Source organism: Pseudoliparis swirei, chromosome 22, assembly GCF_029220125.1.
Source record: "Pseudoliparis swirei isolate HS2019 ecotype Mariana Trench chromosome 22, NWPU_hadal_v1, whole genome shotgun sequence".
In the NCBI taxonomy this organism is placed as follows: Eukaryota; Metazoa; Chordata; class Actinopteri; order Perciformes; family Liparidae; genus Pseudoliparis; species Pseudoliparis swirei.
Window position 1 is genome coordinate 1,627,531 of NC_079409.1, and position 17,029 is coordinate 1,644,559.

The following is a 17,029-nucleotide window of genomic DNA, read 5'->3' on the forward strand; positions in this document are numbered from 1 at the left end:
GTCTAAAAAAACAGGCTCCATTTTTTCTCACTCTTTTCTTTACTTTTATCAGTTCAAGAATCTTAATGTATGTGGGGAGCGAGGGAGTGGGGGGAGGGAAGGAGGGCAGAGAGATCTGCATCCTGACCTCCCGCTGTGGCACAGTCCTGGTGACTCATAAAACACCCCTGCACCTTTCACCTCCAAACAAGAACAAATGGTAATACGAATGCAGAATAATAATAGTAAAATCCAAACTGTTACTTTGGTTAAACAGCAATCACAGACAATCAAAACAGTCAAGCATCAAGACATGTACAGCCTGCAGCTGTCAAAAATGGGAAAAGGACGTTATTATTACACAAAACATTTAACAAAATACTGTAGAATGGGAGAATATTTGTTACTTTAAACAAAACTGCCAATTTAGCACGTCGTATAAATAGGTGTCAGTTTCTTAACAGCTCATGAGAAATCGATTACTCGTACGTCCAACGGACGACTGTAATAATAACCACTATTTTTCCAAAAAACAGTAAACCCAAAACTATCCTTTAAAACCGACAAAAAAACAAACTCAGTTTTGAAACGGTGATGAGAAATCAATTACTCGTAAGCCTAACGGCAGTTACTGTAATAATAACCACTGTCTTTTCCCAAAAAACAGTAAACCCAACACTATTCTCTAAAACTGTCAATCAAAAAAAAAAAAAAGATAAAGAAATAAAAACTCAGTACTGAAACGGTGATGGGAAATCAATTACTCGTACGCCTAACGGCATTACTGTAATAATAACCACTATTGTTTATCAAAAATCAATAGTAAACCCAACACTATATCTTTAACACTGGCAATAGTACTCAAAGAAAAATATCTCTTAAATCCAAATTGTCAAAATGTGTTGGTGAAAACAGCAGCAGCATGTAACTCTGGTGTGTCGGATGTAATTTCCAACACCAACCACACGATGGTGCTAAAAGGTTAACCCCTTAATCCCCTTTACGAAGTATCTATTTCAGAACCTCTAGGAGGCGCTAATCCGAATCGTAATGGCGTCTTCTACTATGCTAATGTGTCTCACCCCCACTGACCTCGTGTCTTCTCAAAAAGGGAACAAGAAAAAATGTAGTTTGACCTGGCCCGTGGTGAATCTGACTCGCACTTTTTTACCCCATGTACAGTATTAAAACAAAAAATTAGCACGTTGATCTGGTCATAACAGTTCGTTAATAGCGTACTTACACGTAAGTGTATCGGGCTCGCCGGCCGTCAATCACACTATTAAATTGAGTCTACCCAACAGTTATTTAACTTTAGTTTTCTAACGCTCTGTCTAAATATTAGACTCTAGACCACGTGTCGTTCTTCACAAATGATTTCAATGTGCGCCGATGGCCGGAACTTCCCAGCTCAAGCTTACGGGCGTGCACGTCGCAAGCTCAACAAAAACCTCCGCAATGACCCATGTGACAAACAAAAGTTAAACATTCAATACGTATGCAACATAACAAACAAAGCATGCATGCACCTGTGTGCAACAAACAAACAACATATAGGACAAACTACTCCAATCCGCTGCAAAAACTTATCCCACGGGCTTATGCCCTTATCGTCGTTTTCGACGGTAAAAAAGTCAATATTTTTATCCGAGGGGCTTCACACCACTCCACACGCTAAATTTCTATTCATAAACTATGCAGATTTGATTTAACTGGTTCTGCCTTACCGTATGAGTTGCTCGCTGTTCGTCTGGAGTAGCGTGAAGTCGCCCGGTCCTGTCGAGCCACGAGGTCCAACAGTCCACGTTGGGCTCCAACTATTAACGTGCGTCAAACTGGAGGTCCCGTGCTCGCTAAAAAATGAGAATCTGAATCCGATAGATACGGTTAACAATATTTAATGGCAAGAAGTCTAAGCAGTAAATTGAAGCTACGATCGTAGGGCCGACCGGAATATTACGCCACAGACTAACAGCAAAGTAGCTGATAGGGAACTGTCTTGTAACCTTCCGACCGTCTAGAGAACGAACTCACCCTTTCCACCCGTATTTATTAGTAACGGCATTCACACCTCTCAATCCTAAGAGTTAGTTCCATTGGTCAGTTCAGCATGCTACACTCTCGTTGGCTTACGGCCAGGTCGTAAACAGGTAATGCAACGGGTCATAAAATAGCCGGGTCAAACGTCATGATCCCGCGACCAACATTACTTCCGGTCACCTATGTGAGGAAAGTTCCCTTTCAAAATAAAAGTCCCCCATGTCACTCTCCTGCTTCAAGCAACGTCACGGACTTCAACCGGCTTCCAACTCATATGTCAACATTGAAACAATAAACTAACTTTCATTCTCATGCGGCATACATATAATCATAAACACATAAACAATTATAAACATTACTTCTGCCATTGACATATACATAGAGTAGACATTACCTCCATGCTTCATAACACATCAACAATATCAATATTCTCCCTAATATTTCCTATGATAATATCTTGCTATATGTATTAATTTAAAGCACAAATGTTCCCTATGTACATGTGCAAAGTCAAAATGAACTATTACAACTTAACAGGTAATATGGTACTACAAGCTCTCTAGTGGGGTAACATGGTACTACAAGCTCTCTAGTGGGGTAACATGGTACTACAAGCGCTCTAGTGGGGTAATATGGTACGACAAGCTCTCTAGTGGGGTAACATGGTACTACAAGCTCTCTAGTGGGGTAACATGGTACTACACGCTCTCTAGTGGGGTAACATGGTACTACAAGCCCTCTAGTGGGGTAACATGGTACTACAAGCTCTCTAGTGGGGTAACATGGTACTACAAGCCCTCTAGTGGGTAATATGGTACTACAAGCTCTCTAGTGGGGTAACATGGTACTACAAGCTCTCTAGTGGGGTAATATGGTACTACAAGCTCTCTAGTGGGGTAACATGGTACTACAAGCTCTCTAGTGGGGTAACATGGTCCTACAAGCTCTCTAGTGGGGTAACATGGTACTACAAGCTCTCTAGTGGGGTAACATGGTACTACAAGCTCTCTAGTGGGGTAACATGGTACTACAAGCTCTCTAGTGGGGTAACATGGTACTACAAGCTCTCTAGTGGAGTAACATGGTACTACAAGCTCTCTCGTGGGGCAGCATGTGGGCCACTTAACTGTTGCTATGAGGACATGATGAGAAGCTGGTCACTAAAGAGTTTGTTTATTAAAGAAGGAACAGGTACAGAACACCTCGGCAGTTCATTTGGTCTAAAGTAAACTAAAAAGGATCTGCTGACGTTCTCTATTTGACTTGTGATTTAAATAATTTAACAAGAATAATCATGAGACTTGTGAGCTAATTAATGCTAATCAGGTTAGCCAGCTTGTGTCGCTAACATTAGCATCTTTGATTAGCAAACAAAAACAAAAAGCAAGCTCCATGTTTCACGTGAACTCCAGGAGATGATCAATCAATCAATCAAGGACAGAATGAGATCAAACAAGCCTGAAGTGTCAGGGTTTGTAAAGTATAATTAATGCCAGAATGACATTGCAGTCTACTCTTAAACAAGGCTGGCGTAGTAATAATATTGATTATAGTCAAAACAATCACAATAAAGTGTAAAACAGAATTAACATGGTCAGATAGTCCATTTGTGATTGTAGCTCGTTGTAAATCCGTTTCTTTATGGACTACGTTTCAGTCTGCAATGCTCCACATAGAACTCAAGTTTCTGGATTAATAGTCCTTCAGGAGACCTTCAGGAGTCCTGAGGGACCTCCATCACCTCCATCACACTAAACCATAACCAAGAGGAACCAAAGCAGTCTTTAGTGGTCGACACCTCATCACCACGAGAATAAAAAAGAACAATTGCACACGACTCTCCACAGGGTTCCTCCAGAGAGCCGGTCCTGAAGACCGGGAGATGAAGGGGTTTCTCCAGAGAGTCGAGATCTACACCCAGCGGCAGCCGGGGACCCCGATGCTGGCTCAGATCCACCAGGTGAAGCCGGGAGCTTCCTCCGGTCCCAGACCAGAGTCTCAATGAACCACAGCACTCATCCTCCTCAAAGTCCTCAGAGTCCTTCAGAGGGGGTGGGGTGTGGGGGAGGTCATACCTCGTGGAAGCAGTCGGAGGGTGGACTCCTCTCGACTCCCCTCCACCTCTCCATCAGCTTTATGGCCTCAGAAACCAGACACACCGAGGAGGTCAGGGTCACGAGGAACAGCAGGTCTGAGGAGGACCAGGACACGTCAAGCCCTGCAGATCTTTAGGACAAGTTCCTCTCGACTGGACTCACCAAAGACGCTGAGGCTCTCCGTCTGGAACACGTTCTGCAGTGGAGGAAAGTAGATGACGAGCAGCTGCCCCATGATGGAGGCCAGCACGGCATAGCAGAAGGTCCTGTTGCTGCACAGACCCAGTTCATGGACCATACAGGTCTGAGGAGGACCAGAACCAGAGATCAGGACTGATATCGAGCAGCTGATCCAATGTCCAACATGTCCGCCTGTTATTGTATTAAAGTTCAATTCATGTCCAAACAACAACGACCGAAGGATTTAAGAAACATGCCACCGGCTACCTGAAGGCCACAAGGCCACCGGCTACCTGAAGGTCACCGGCTACCTGAAGGCCACAAGGTCACCAGCTACCCCAAGGTCACCGGCTACCTGAAGGCCACAAGGTCACCGGCTACCCCAAGGTCACCGGCTACCTGAAGGCCACAAGGCCACCGGCTACCTGAAGGTCACCGGCTACCTGAAGGCCACAAGGTCACCAGCTACCCCAAGGTCACCGGCTACCTGAAGGCCACAAGGTCACCGGCTACCCCAAGGTCACCGGCTACCTGAAGGCCACAAGGCCACCGGCTACCCCAAGGTCACCGGCTACCTGAAGGCCACAAGGTAACCGGCTACCCCAAGGTCAACGGCTACCTGAAGGCCACAAGGTCACCGGCTACCCCAAGGTCACCGGCTACCTGAAGGCCACAAGGCCACCGGCTACCCCAAGGTCACCGGCTACCTGAAGGCCACAAGGTAACCGGCTACCCCAAGGTCACCGGCTACCTGAAGGCCACAAGGTCACCGGCTACCACAAGGTCACCGGCTACCTGAAGGTCACAAGGTCACCGGCTACTTGAAGGTCACAAGGTCACAGGCTACCCCAAGGGCACCGGCTACCCCAAGGTCACCGGCTACCTGAAGGCCACAAGGTCACCGGCTAACCCAAGGCCACCGGCTACCCCAAGGTCACCGGCTACCTGAAGGCCACAAGGCCACCGGCTACCCCAAGGTCACCGGCTACCTGAAGGCCACAAGGTAACCGGCTACCCCAAGGTCACCGGCTACCTGAAGGCCACAAGGTCACCGGCTACCCCAAGGCAAGGCCACCGGCTACCCCAAGGTCACCGGCTACCTGAAGGCCACAAGGTAACCGGCTACCCAAGGTCACCGGCTACCTGAAGGCCACAAGGTCACCGGCTACCACAAGGTCACCGGCTACCTGAAGGTCACAAGGTCACAGGCTACCCCAAGGGCACCGGCTACCCCAAGGTCACCGGCTACCTGAAGGCCACAAGGTCACCGGCTAACCCAAGGCCACCGGCTACCTGAAGGCCACCGGCGACCAGAAGGCCACAAGGTCACCGGCTACCCCAAGGTCACCGGCTACCTGAAGGCCACAAGGTCACCGGCTACCCCAAGGCCACCGGCTACCTGAAGGCCACCGGCGACCAGAAGGCCACAAGGTCACCGGCTACCCCAAGGTCACCGGCTACCTGAAGGCCACAAGGTCACGGCTACCTGAAGGTCACCGCTACCCAAGGCCACCAGCTACCTGAAGGTCACCGGCTACCCGAAGGTCACAAGGTCACCGGCTACCTGAAGGCCACCGGCTACCCGAAGGTCACCGGCTACCAAGGCCACCGGCTACCTGAAGGTCACAAGGTCACCGGCTACCCGAAGGTCACCGGCTACCCGAAGGTCACAAGGTCACAGGCTACCCCAAGGCCACCGGCTACCCCAGGCCACCAGCTACCTGAAGGTCACGGCTACCCGAAGGCCACAAGGCCACCGGCTACCTGAAGGCCATAAGGCCACCGGCTACCCCAAGGTCACCGGCTACCTGAAGGTCACAAGGTCACCGGCTACCTGAAGGCCACAAGGTCACCGGCTACTCCAAGGCCACCGGCTACCTGAAGGCCACAAGGCCACCGGCTATCTGAAGGCCACAAGGTCACCGGCTACCTGAAGGCCACAAGGCCACCGGCTACCTGAAGGCCACAAGGCCACCGGCTACCTGAAGGCCACAAGGTCACCGGCTACCTGAAGGTCACAAGGTCACCGGCTACTCCAAGGTCACCGGCTACCTGAATGTTACAAGGCCACCGGCTACCCCAAGGTCACCGGCTACCTGAAGGCCACAAGGCCACCGGCTACCCCAATGTCACCGGCTACCTGAAGGCCACCGGCTACCTGAAGGTCACAAGGTCACCGGCTACCTGAAGGTCACAAGGTCACAGGCTACCCCAAGGGCACCGGCTACCTGAAGGTCACGAGGTCACCGGCTACCCCAAGGGCACCGGCTACCCCAAGGTCACCGGCTACCTGAAGGTCACCGGCTACCCCAAGGCCACCGGCTACCTGAAGGCCACACGGTCACCGGCTACCTGAAGGTCACAAGGTCACCGGCTACCCCAAGGTCACCGGCTACCTGAAGGCCACAAGGCCACCGGCTACCTGAAGGCCACCGGCTACCTGAAGGTCACAAGGTCATCGGCTACCCCAAGGCACCGGCTACCTGAAGGTCACGAGGTCACCGGCTACCCCAATGGCACCGGCTACCCCAAGGTCACCGGCTACCCCAAGGTCACCGGCTACCTGAAGGTCACGGCTACCGAGCCACAAGGCCACCGGCTACCTGAAGGCCACAAGGCCACCGGCTACCCCAAGGTCACCGGCTACCTGAAGGTCACAAGGTCACCGGCTACCTGAAGGCCACAAGGCCACCGGCTACCTGAAGGCCACAAGGTCACCGGCTACTCCAAGGCCACCGGCTACCTGAAGGCCACAAGGCCACCGGCTATCTGAAGGCCACAAGGTCACCGGCTACCTGAAGGCCACAAGGCCACCGGCTACCTGAAGGCCACAAGGTCACCGGCTACCTGAAGGTCACAAGGTCACCGGCTACTCCAAGGTCACCGGCTACCTGAAGGCCACAAGGCCACCGGCTACCCCAAGGTCACCGGCTACCTGAAGGCCACAAGGCCACCGGCTACCCCAATGTCACCGGCTACCTGAAGGCCACCGGCTACCTGAAGGTCACAAGGTCACCGGCTACCTGAAGGTCACAAGGTCACAGGCTACCCCAAGGGCACCGGCTACCTGAAGGTCACGAGGTCACCGGCTACCCCAAGGGCACCGGCTACCCCAAGGTCACCGGCTACCTGAAGGTCACCGGCTACCTGAAGGTCACTGGCTACCCCAAGGCCACCGGCTACCTGAAGGCCACACGGTCACCGGCTACCTGAAGGTCACAAGGTCACCGGCTACCCCAAGGTCACCGGCTACCTGAAGGCCACAAGGCCACCGGCTACCCCAAGGTCACCGGCTACCTGAAGGCCACCGGCTACCTGAAGGTCACAAGGTCACCGGCTACCTGAAGGTCACAAGGTCACAGGCTACCCCAAGGGCACCGGCTACCTGAAGGTCACGAGGTCACGGCTACCCCAATGGCACGGCTACCCCAAGGTCACCGGCTACCCCAAGGTCACGGCTACCCAAGGCCACCGGCTACCTGAAGGCCACAAGGCCACCGGCTACCTGAAGGTCACAAGGCCACCGGCTACCCCAAGGTCACCGGCTACCTGAAGGCCACAAGGTCACCGGCTACCCCAAGGTCACCGGCTACCTGAAGGACACAAGGTCACCGGCTACCCCAAGGTCACCCGCTACCTGAAGGCCACAAGGCCACCGGCTACCCCAAGGTCACCGGCTACCCCAAGGCCACCGGCTACCTGAAGGTCACCGGCTACCCCAAGGTCACCGGCTACCCGAAGGTCACAAGGTCACCGGCTACCTGAAGGCCACCGGCTACCTGAAGGCCACCGGCTACCCGAAGGTCACCGGCTACCCGAAGGCCACCGGCTACCTGAAGGTCACAAGGTCACCGGCTACCCGAAGGTCACCGGCTACCCGAAGGTCACAAGGTCACCGGCTACCTGAAGGTCACAAGGTCACAGGCTACCCCAAGGCCACCGGCTACCCCAAGGCCACCAGCTACCTGAAGGTCACCGGCTACCCGAAGGTCACAAGGCCACCGGCGACCAGAAGGCCACAAGGTCACCGGCTACCCCAAGGTCACCGGCTACCTGAAGGCCACAAGGTCACCGGCTACCCCAAGGCCACCGGCTACCTGAAGGCCACCGGCGACCAGAAGGCCACAAGGTCACCGGCTACCCCAAGGTCACCGGCTACCTGAAGGCCACAAGGTCACCGGCTACCCCAAGGCCACCGGCTACCTGAAGGTCACCGGCTACCCCAAGGCCACCAGCTACCTGAAGGTCACCGGCTACCCGAAGGTCACAAGGTCACCGGCTACCTGAAGGCCACCGGCTACCCGAAGGTCACCGGCTACCCGAAGGCCACCGGCTACCTGAAGGTCACAAGGTCACCGGCTACCCGAAGGTCACCGGCTACCCGAAGGTCACAAGGTCACAGGCTACCCCAAGGCCACCGGCTACCCCAAGGCCACCAGCTACCTGAAGGTCACCGGCTACCCGAAGGCCACAAGGCCACCGGCTACCTGAAGGCCATAAGGCCACCGGCTACCCCAAGGTCACCGGCTACCTGAAGGTCACAAGGTCACCGGCTACCTGAAGGCCACAAGGTCACCGGCTACTCCAAGGCCACCGGCTACCTGAAGGCCACAAGGCCACCGGCTATCTGAAGGCCACAAGGTCACCGGCTACCTGAAGGCCACAAGGCCACCGGCTACCTGAAGGCCACAAGGTCACCGGCTACCTGAAGGTCACAAGGTCACCGGCTACTCCAAGGTCACCGGCTACCTGAAGGCCACAAGGCCACCGGCTACCCCAAGGTCACCGGCTACCTGAAGGCCACAAGGCCACCGGCTACCCCAATGTCACCGGCTACCTGAAGGCCACCGGCTACCTGAAGGTCACAAGGTCACCGGCTACCTGAAGGTCACAAGGTCACAGGCTACCCCAAGGGCACCGGCTACCTGAAGGTCACGAGGTCACCGGCTACCCCAAGGGCACCGGCTACCCCAAGGTCACCGGCTACCTGAAGGTCACCGGCTACCCCAAGGCCACCGGCTACCTGAAGGCCACACGGTCACCGGCTACCTGAAGGTCACAAGGTCACCGGCTACCCCAAGGTCACCGGCTACCTGAAGGCCACAAGGCCACCGGCTACCTGAAGGCCACCGGCTACCTGAAGGTCACAAGGTCACAGGCTACCCCAAGGGCACCGGCTACCTGAAGGTCACGAGGTCACCGGCTACCCCAATGGCACCGGCTACCCCAAGGTCACCGGCTACCCCAAGGTCACCGGCTACCTGAAGGTCACCGGCTACCCGAAGGCCACAAGGCCACCGGCTACCTGAAGGCCACAAGGCCACCGGCTACCCCAAGGTCACCGGCTACCTGAAGGTCACAAGGTCACCGGCTACCTGAAGGCCACAAGGCCACCGGCTACCTGAAGGCCACAAGGTCACCGGCTACTCCAAGGCCACCGGCTACCTGAAGGCCACAAGGCCACCGGCTATCTGAAGGCCACAAGGTCACCGGCTACCTGAAGGCCACAAGGTCACCGGCTACCTGAAGGTCACAAGGTCACCGGCTACTCCAAGGTCACCGGCTACCTGAAGGCCACAAGGCCACCGGCTACCCCAAGGTCACCGGCTACCTGAAGGCCACAAGGCCACCGGCTACCCCAATGTCACCGGCTACCTGAAGGCCACCGGCTACCTGAAGGTCACAAGGTCACCGGCTACCTGAAGGTCACAAGGTCACAGGCTACCCCAAGGGCACCGGCTACCTGAAGGTCACGAGGTCACCGGCTACCCCAAGGTCACCGGCTACCTGAAGGTCACCGGCTACCTGAAGGTCACCGGCTACCCCAAGGCCACCGGCTACCTGAAGGCCACACGGTCACCGGCTACCTGAAGGTCACAAGGTCACCGGCTACCCCAAGGTCACCGGCTACCTGAAGGCCACAAGGCCACCGGCTACCCCAAGGTCACCGGCTACCTGAAGGCCACCGGCTACCTGAAGGTCACAAGGTCACCGGCTACCTGAAGGTCACAAGGTCACAGGCTACCCCAAGGGCACCGGCTACCTGAAGGTCACGAGGTCACCGGCTACCCCAATGGCACCGGCTACCCCAAGGTCACCGGCTACCCCAAGGTCACCGGCTACCCCAAGGCCACCGGCTACCTGAAGGCCACAAGGCCACCGGCTACCTGAAGGTCACAAGGCCACCGGCTACCCCAAGGTCACCGGCTACCTGAAGGCCACAAGGTCACCGGCTACCCCAAGGTCACCGGCTACCTGAAGGACACAAGGTCACCGGCTACCCCAAGGTCACCCGCTACCTGAAGGCCACAAGGCCACCGGCTACCCCAAGGTCACCGGCTACCCCAAGGCCACCGGCTACCTGAAGGTCACCGGCTACCCCAAGGTCACCGGCTACCCGAAGGTCACAAGGTCACCGGCTACCTGAAGGCCACCGGCTACCTGAAGGCCACCGGCTACCCGAAGGTCACCGGCTACCCGAAGGCCACCGGCTACCTGAAGGTCACAAGGTCACCGGCTACCCGAAGGTCACCGGCTACCCGAAGGTCACAAGGTCACCGGCTACCTGAAGGTCACAAGGTCACAGGCTACCCCAAGGCCACCGGCTACCCCAAGGCCACCAGCTACCTGAAGGTCACCGGCTACCCGAAGGTCACAAGGTCACCGGCTACCTGAAGGCCACCGGCTACCTGAAGGCCACCGGCTACCCGAAGGTCACCGGCTACCCGAAGGTCACCGGCTACCCGAAGGCCACAAGGCCACCGGCTACCTGAAGGCCACAAGGCCACCGGCTACTCCAAGGTCACCGGCTACCTGAAGGTCACAAGGTCACCGGCTACCTGAAGGCCACAAGGTCACCGGCTACTCCAAGGCCACCGGCTACCTGAAGGCCACAAGGTCACCGGCTACCTGAAGGTCACAAGGTCACCGGCTACTCCAAGGTCACCGGCTACCTGAAAGCCACAAGGCCACCGGCTACCCCAAGGTCACCGGCTACCTGAAGGCCACAAGGCCACCGGCTACCCCAATGTCACCGGCTACCTGAAGGCCACCGGCTACCTGAAGGTCACAAGGTCACCGGCTACCTGAAGGTCACAGGCTACCCCAAGGGCACCGGCTACCTGAAGGTCACGAGGTCACCGGCTACCCCAAGGGCACCGGCTACCCCAAGGTCACCGGCTACCTGAAGGTCACCGGCTACCCCAAGGTCACCGGCTACCCCAAGGCCACCGGCTACCTGAAGGCCACCGGCTACCTGAAGGTCACAAGGTCACCGGCTACCCCAAGGTCACCGGCTACCTGAAGGCCACAAGGCCACCGGCTACCCCAAGGTCACCGGCTACCTGAAGGCCACCGGCTACCTGAAGGCCACCGGCTACCTGAAGGTCACAAGGTCACCGGCTACCTGAAGGTCACAAGGTCACAGGCTACCCCAAGGGCACCGGCTACCTGAAGGTCACGAGGTCACCGGCTACCCCAATGGCACCGGCTACCCCAAGGTCACCAGCTACCCCAAGGTCACCGGCTACCTGAAGGTCACAAGGTCACCGGCTACCCCAAGGTCACCGGCTACACCAAGGCCACCGGCTACCTGAAGGTCACAAGGCCACCGGCTACCCCAAGGTCACCGGCTACCTGAAGGCCACAAGGTCACCGGCTACCCCAAGGTCACCGGCTACCTGAAGGACACAAGGTCACCGGCTACCCCAAGGTCACCCGCTACCTGAAGGCCACAAGGCCACCGGCTACCCCAAGGTCACCGGCTACCTGAAGGCCACTGGCTACCTGAAGGTCATAAGGTCACCGGCTACCTGAAGGTCACAAGGTCACAGGCTACCCCAAGGGCACCGGCTACCCCAAGGTCACCGGCTACCCCAAGGTCACCGGCTACCTGAAGGTCACAAGGCCACCGGCTACCTGAAGGCCACATGGTCACCGGCTACCCCAAGGTCACCGGCTACCTGAAGGTCACAAGGTCACCGGCTACCTGAAGGTCACAAGGCCACCGGCTACCTGAAGGCCACAAGGTCACCGGCTACCTGAAGGTCACAAGGCCACCGGCTACCTGAAGGCCACCGGCTACCTGAAGGCCACAAGGTCACCGGCTACCCCAAGGCCACCGGCTACCTGAAGCTCACCAGCTACCTGAAGGTCACCGGCTACCCCAAGGCCACCAGCTACCTGAAGGTCACTGGCTACCCGAAGGTCACAAGGTCACCGGCTACCTGAAGGCCACCGGCTACCCGAAGGCCACCGGCTACCTGAAGGTCACAAGGTCACCGGCTACCTGAAGGCCACCGGCTACCCGAAGGTCACCGGCTACCCGAAGGTCACAAGGTCACCGGTTACCCGAAGGTCACAAGGTCACCGGCTACCTGAAGGCCACAAGGTCACCGGCTACCCCAAGGTCACCGGCTACCTGAAGGCCACAAGGTCACCGGCTACCCCAAGGTCACCGGCTACCTGAAGGCCACAAGGTCACCGGCTACCACAAGGTCACCGGCTACCCCAAGGTCACCGGCTACCTGAAGGCCACAAGGCCACCGGCTACCCCAAGGTCACCGGCTACCTGAAGGCCACCGGCTACCTGAAGGTCACAAGGTCACCGGCTACCTGAAGGTCACAAGGTCACAGGCTACCCCAAGGTCACCGGCTACCCCAAGGCCACCGGCTACCTGAAGGCCACCGGCTACCTGAAGGTCACAAGGTCACCGGCTACCCCAAGGTCACCGGCTACCTGAAGGCCACAAGGCCACCGGCTACCCCAAGGTCACCGGCTACCTGAAGGCCACTGGCTACCTGAAGGTCACAAGGTCACCGGCTACCTGAAGGTCACAAGGTCACAGGCTACCCCAAGGGCACCGGCTACCTGAAGGTCACGAGGTCACCGGCTACCCCAATGGCACCGGCTACCCCAAGGTCACCGGCTACCTGAAGGTCACAAGGTCACCGGCTACCCCAAGGTCTCCGGCTACACCAAGGCCACCGGCTACCTGAAGGTCACAAGGCCACCGGCTACCCCAAGGTCACCGGCTACCTGAAGGCCACAAGGTCACCGGCTACCCCAAGGTCACCAGCTACCTGAAGGACACAAGGTCACCGGCTACCCCAAGGTCACCCGCTACCTGAAGGCCACAAGGCCACCGGCTACCCCAAGGTCACCGGCTACCTGAAGGCCACTGGCTACCTGAAGGTCATAAGGTCACCGGCTACCTGCAGGTCACAAGGTCACAGGCTACCCCAAGGGCACCGGCTACCCCAAGGTCACCGGCTACCTGAAGGTCACAAGGTCACCGGCTACCTGAAGGTCACAAGGCCACCGGCTACCTGAAGGCCACAAGGTCACCGGCTACCTGAAGGTCACAAGGCCACCGGCTACCTGAAGGCCACCGGCTACATGAAGGCCACAAGGTCACCGGCTACCCCAAGGCCACCGGCTACCTGAAGCTCACCAGCTACCTGAAGGTCACCGGCTACCCCAAGGCCACCAGCTACCTGAAGGTCACCGGCTACCCGAAGGTCACAAGGTCACCGGCTACCTGAAGGCCACCGGCTACCCGAAGGTCACCGGCTACCCGAAGGCCACCGGCTACCTGAAGGTCACAAGGTCACCGGCTACCTGAAGGCCACCGGCTACCCGAAGGTCACTGGCTACCCGAAGGTCACAAGGTCACCGGCTATCTGAAGGCCACAAGGTCACCGGCTACCCCAAGGTCACCGGCTACCTGAAGGCCACAAGGTCACCGGCTACCCCAAGGTCACCGGCTACCTGAAGGCCACAAGGTCACCGGCTACCACAAGGTCACCGGCTACCCCAAGGTCACCGGCTACCTGAAGGCCACAAGGCCACCGGCTACCCCAAGGTCACCGGCTACCTGAAGGCCACCGGCTACCTGAAGGTCACAAGGTCACCGGCTACCTGAAGGTCACAAGGTCACAGGCTACCCCAAGGGCACCGGCTACCCCAAGGTCACCAGCTACCTGAAGGCCACAAGGTCACCGGCTACCCCAAGGCCACCGGCTACCTGAAGGCCACCGGCGACCAGAAGGCCACAAGGTCACCGGCTACCCCAAGGTCACCAGCTACCTGAAGGCCACAAGGTCACCGGCTACCCCAAGGTCACCGGCTACCCCAAGGTCACCCGCTACCTGAAGGCCACCGGCTACCCCAAGGTCACCGGCTACCTGAAGGCCACCGGCTACCTGAAGGTCATAAGGTCACCGGCTACCTGAAGGCCACAAGGCCACCGGCTACCCCAAGGTCACCGGCTACCTGAAGGCCACAAGGCCACCGGCTACCCCAATGTCACCGGCTACCTGAAGGCCACCGGCTACCTGAAGGTCACAAGGTCACCGGCTACCTGAAGGTCACAAGGTCACAGGCTACCCCAAGGGCACCGGCTACCTGAAGGGCACGAGGTCACCGGCTACCCCAAGGGCACCGGCTACCCCAAGGTCACCGGGTACCTGAAGGTCACCGGCTACCCCAAGGTCACCGGCTACCCCAAGGCCACCGGCTACCTGAAGGCCACAAGGTCACCGGCTACCTGAAGGTCACAAGGTCACCAGCTACCCCAAGGTCACCGGCTACCTGAAGGCCACAAGGCCACCGGCTACCCCAAGGTCACCGGCTACCTGAAGGCCACAAGGCCACCGGCTACCTGAAGGCCACCGGCTACCTGAAGGTCACAAGGTCACCGGCTACCTGAAGGTCACAAGGTCACAGGCTACCCCAGGGGCACCGGCTACCTGAAGGTCACGAGGTCACCGGCTACCCCAATGGCACCGGCTACCCCAAGGTCACCGGCTACCTGAAGGTCACAAGGTCACCGGCTACCCCAAGGCCACCGGCTACCTGAAGGTCACAAGGCCACCGACTACCCCAAGGTCACCCGCTACCTGAAGGCCACCAGGTCACCGGCTACCCCAAGGTCACCGGCTAACCCAAGGTCACCCGCTACCTGAAGGCCACCGGCTACCCCAAGGTCACCGGCTACCTGAAGGCCACCGGCTACCTGAAGGTCATAAGGTCACCGGCTACCTGAAGGTCACAAGGTCACATGCTACCCCAAGGGCACCGGCTACCCCAAGGTCACCGGCTACCTGAAGGTCACAAGGCCACCGGCTACCTGAAGGCCACAAGGTCACCGGCTACCCCAAGGTCACCGGCTACCTGAAGGTCACCGGCTACCTGAAGGTCACAAGCCCACCGGCTACCTGAAGGCCACAAGGTCACCGGCTACCTGAAGGTCACAAGGCCACCGGCTACCTGAAGGCCACAAGGTCACCGGCTACCCCAAGGCCACCGGCTACCTGAAGCTCACCAGCTACCTGAAGGTCACCGGCTACCCCAAGGCCACCAGCTACCTGAAGGTCACCGGCTACCCGAAGGTCACAAGGTCACCGGCTACCTGAAGGCCACCGGCTACCCGAAGGTCACCGGCTACCCGAAGGCCACCGGCTACCTGAAGGTCACAAGGTCACCGGCTACTCGAAGGTCACCGGCTACCCGAAGGTCACAAGGTCACCAGTTACCCGAAGGTCACAAGGTCACCGGCTACCTGAAGGCCACAAGGTCACCGGCTACCCGAAGGCCACCGGCTACCCGAAGGTCACTGGCTACCCCAAGGTCACCGGCTACCTGAAGGCCACCGGCTACCTGAAGGTCACAAGGTCACAGGCTACCCCAAGGGCACCGGCTACCCCAAGGGCACCAGCTACCCCAAGGTCACCGGCTACCCCAAGGTCACCGGCTACCCCAAGGCCACCGGCTACCCCAAGGTCACCGGCTACCTGAAGGTCACCGGCTACCCGAAGGTCACAAGGTCACCGGCTACCTGAAGGTCACCGGCTACCCCAAGGCCACCAGCTACCTGAAGGTCACCGGCTACCCGAAGGTCACAAGGTCACCGGCTACCCGAAGGCCACCGGCTACCTGAAGGTCACAAGGTCACCGGCTACCCGAAGGTCACAAGGTCACCGGCTACCCGAAGGTCACAAGGTCACCGGCTACCTGAAGGCCACCGGCTACCCGAAGGTCACCGGCTACCCGAAGGCCACAAGGCGACTGGCTACCCCAAGGTCACCGGCTACCTGAAGGCCACCGGCTACCTGAAGGCCACAAGGTCACCGGCTACTCCAAGGCCACCGGCTACCTGAAGGCCACAAGGCCACCGGCTACCTGAAGGCCACAAGGTGGTCAGCTCCCGGCTACTCGAAGGCTACCTGTGAGCGCGAGCTGAGAGCGTTGAACATGTCGAAGAAGACGAAGCAGGTGAAGGTCATGGTGGTGTCTCGGGGCGTGATCACGTTGTCCTGCAGCTGGACCAACAAGCACAACAGTCACTGTTACTGCGTCGTGTTTCATTCCTCATTTGTCCTCTGGAAACAGGAAGTGACCAGGAAGTGACGCACCTCCCTCCAGAAGACGAACAGCGTCCCACAGACGATGACCGTGGCCGACACCAGCACCTTGCCCAGCAGGCCGCGGGTGATGATGCTGTCCCTGACGTTACGCGGCGGCTGCCTGATGACGTCACGGTCCACCGGCTCTACGCCCAGACTGACAGACACGAGTCACAACACGAGCGCCTGGCTCCACTCGGCAAGCCAGTTGGACATTTGATTGATTATCATATTGATTGAGTGTTATTGGCTCCAGAACTTCTCTGTAAAGGTTGTGGTTGTGAAACCTTTTAATCAGGAACATATCACGTCATTAAGGAGCTCAATGA

At 57.7% G+C, this 17,029-nt stretch overlaps 1 protein-coding gene across 1 annotated transcript; it reads right to left on the minus strand.

Annotated features, from left to right (window-relative positions):
- Positions 1–4,080: 4,080 nt before the first annotated feature.
- Positions 4,081–17,019, minus strand: atp2c1 (ATPase secretory pathway Ca2+ transporting 1). The gene is made up of 4 exons (XM_056406010.1): positions 16,710–17,019; positions 16,521–16,616; positions 4,278–4,419; positions 4,081–4,210 (listed from the first exon to the last, which is right to left on the minus strand). Exons 2-4 carry the CDS (start codon positions 16,578–16,580, stop codon positions 4,089–4,091), a joined length of 324 nt encoding a protein of 107 aa, XP_056261985.1. The 5' UTR covers positions 16,581–16,616; positions 16,710–17,019; the 3' UTR covers positions 4,081–4,088.
- Positions 17,020–17,029: the final 10 nt, after the last annotated feature.

What these genes read in the sequence shown, in the direction of transcription:
- atp2c1 (XM_056406010.1), bottom strand. Translation starts at nt 16,580, where the DNA reads ATGACCTTCACCTGCTTCGTCTTCTTCGACATGTTCAACGCTCTCAGC. An exon ending in CTCTCAGCTCGCGCTCACAG is followed by an intron (nt 4,420 to 16,520) that starts GTAGCCTTCGAG and finishes GGTCCTCCTCAG; the next exon opens with ACCTGTATGGTCCATGAACT. An exon ending in GGAGAGCCTCAGCGTCTTTG is followed by an intron (nt 4,211 to 4,277) that starts GTGAGTCCAGTC and finishes GGTCCTCCTCAG; the next exon opens with ACCTGCTGTTCCTCGTGACC.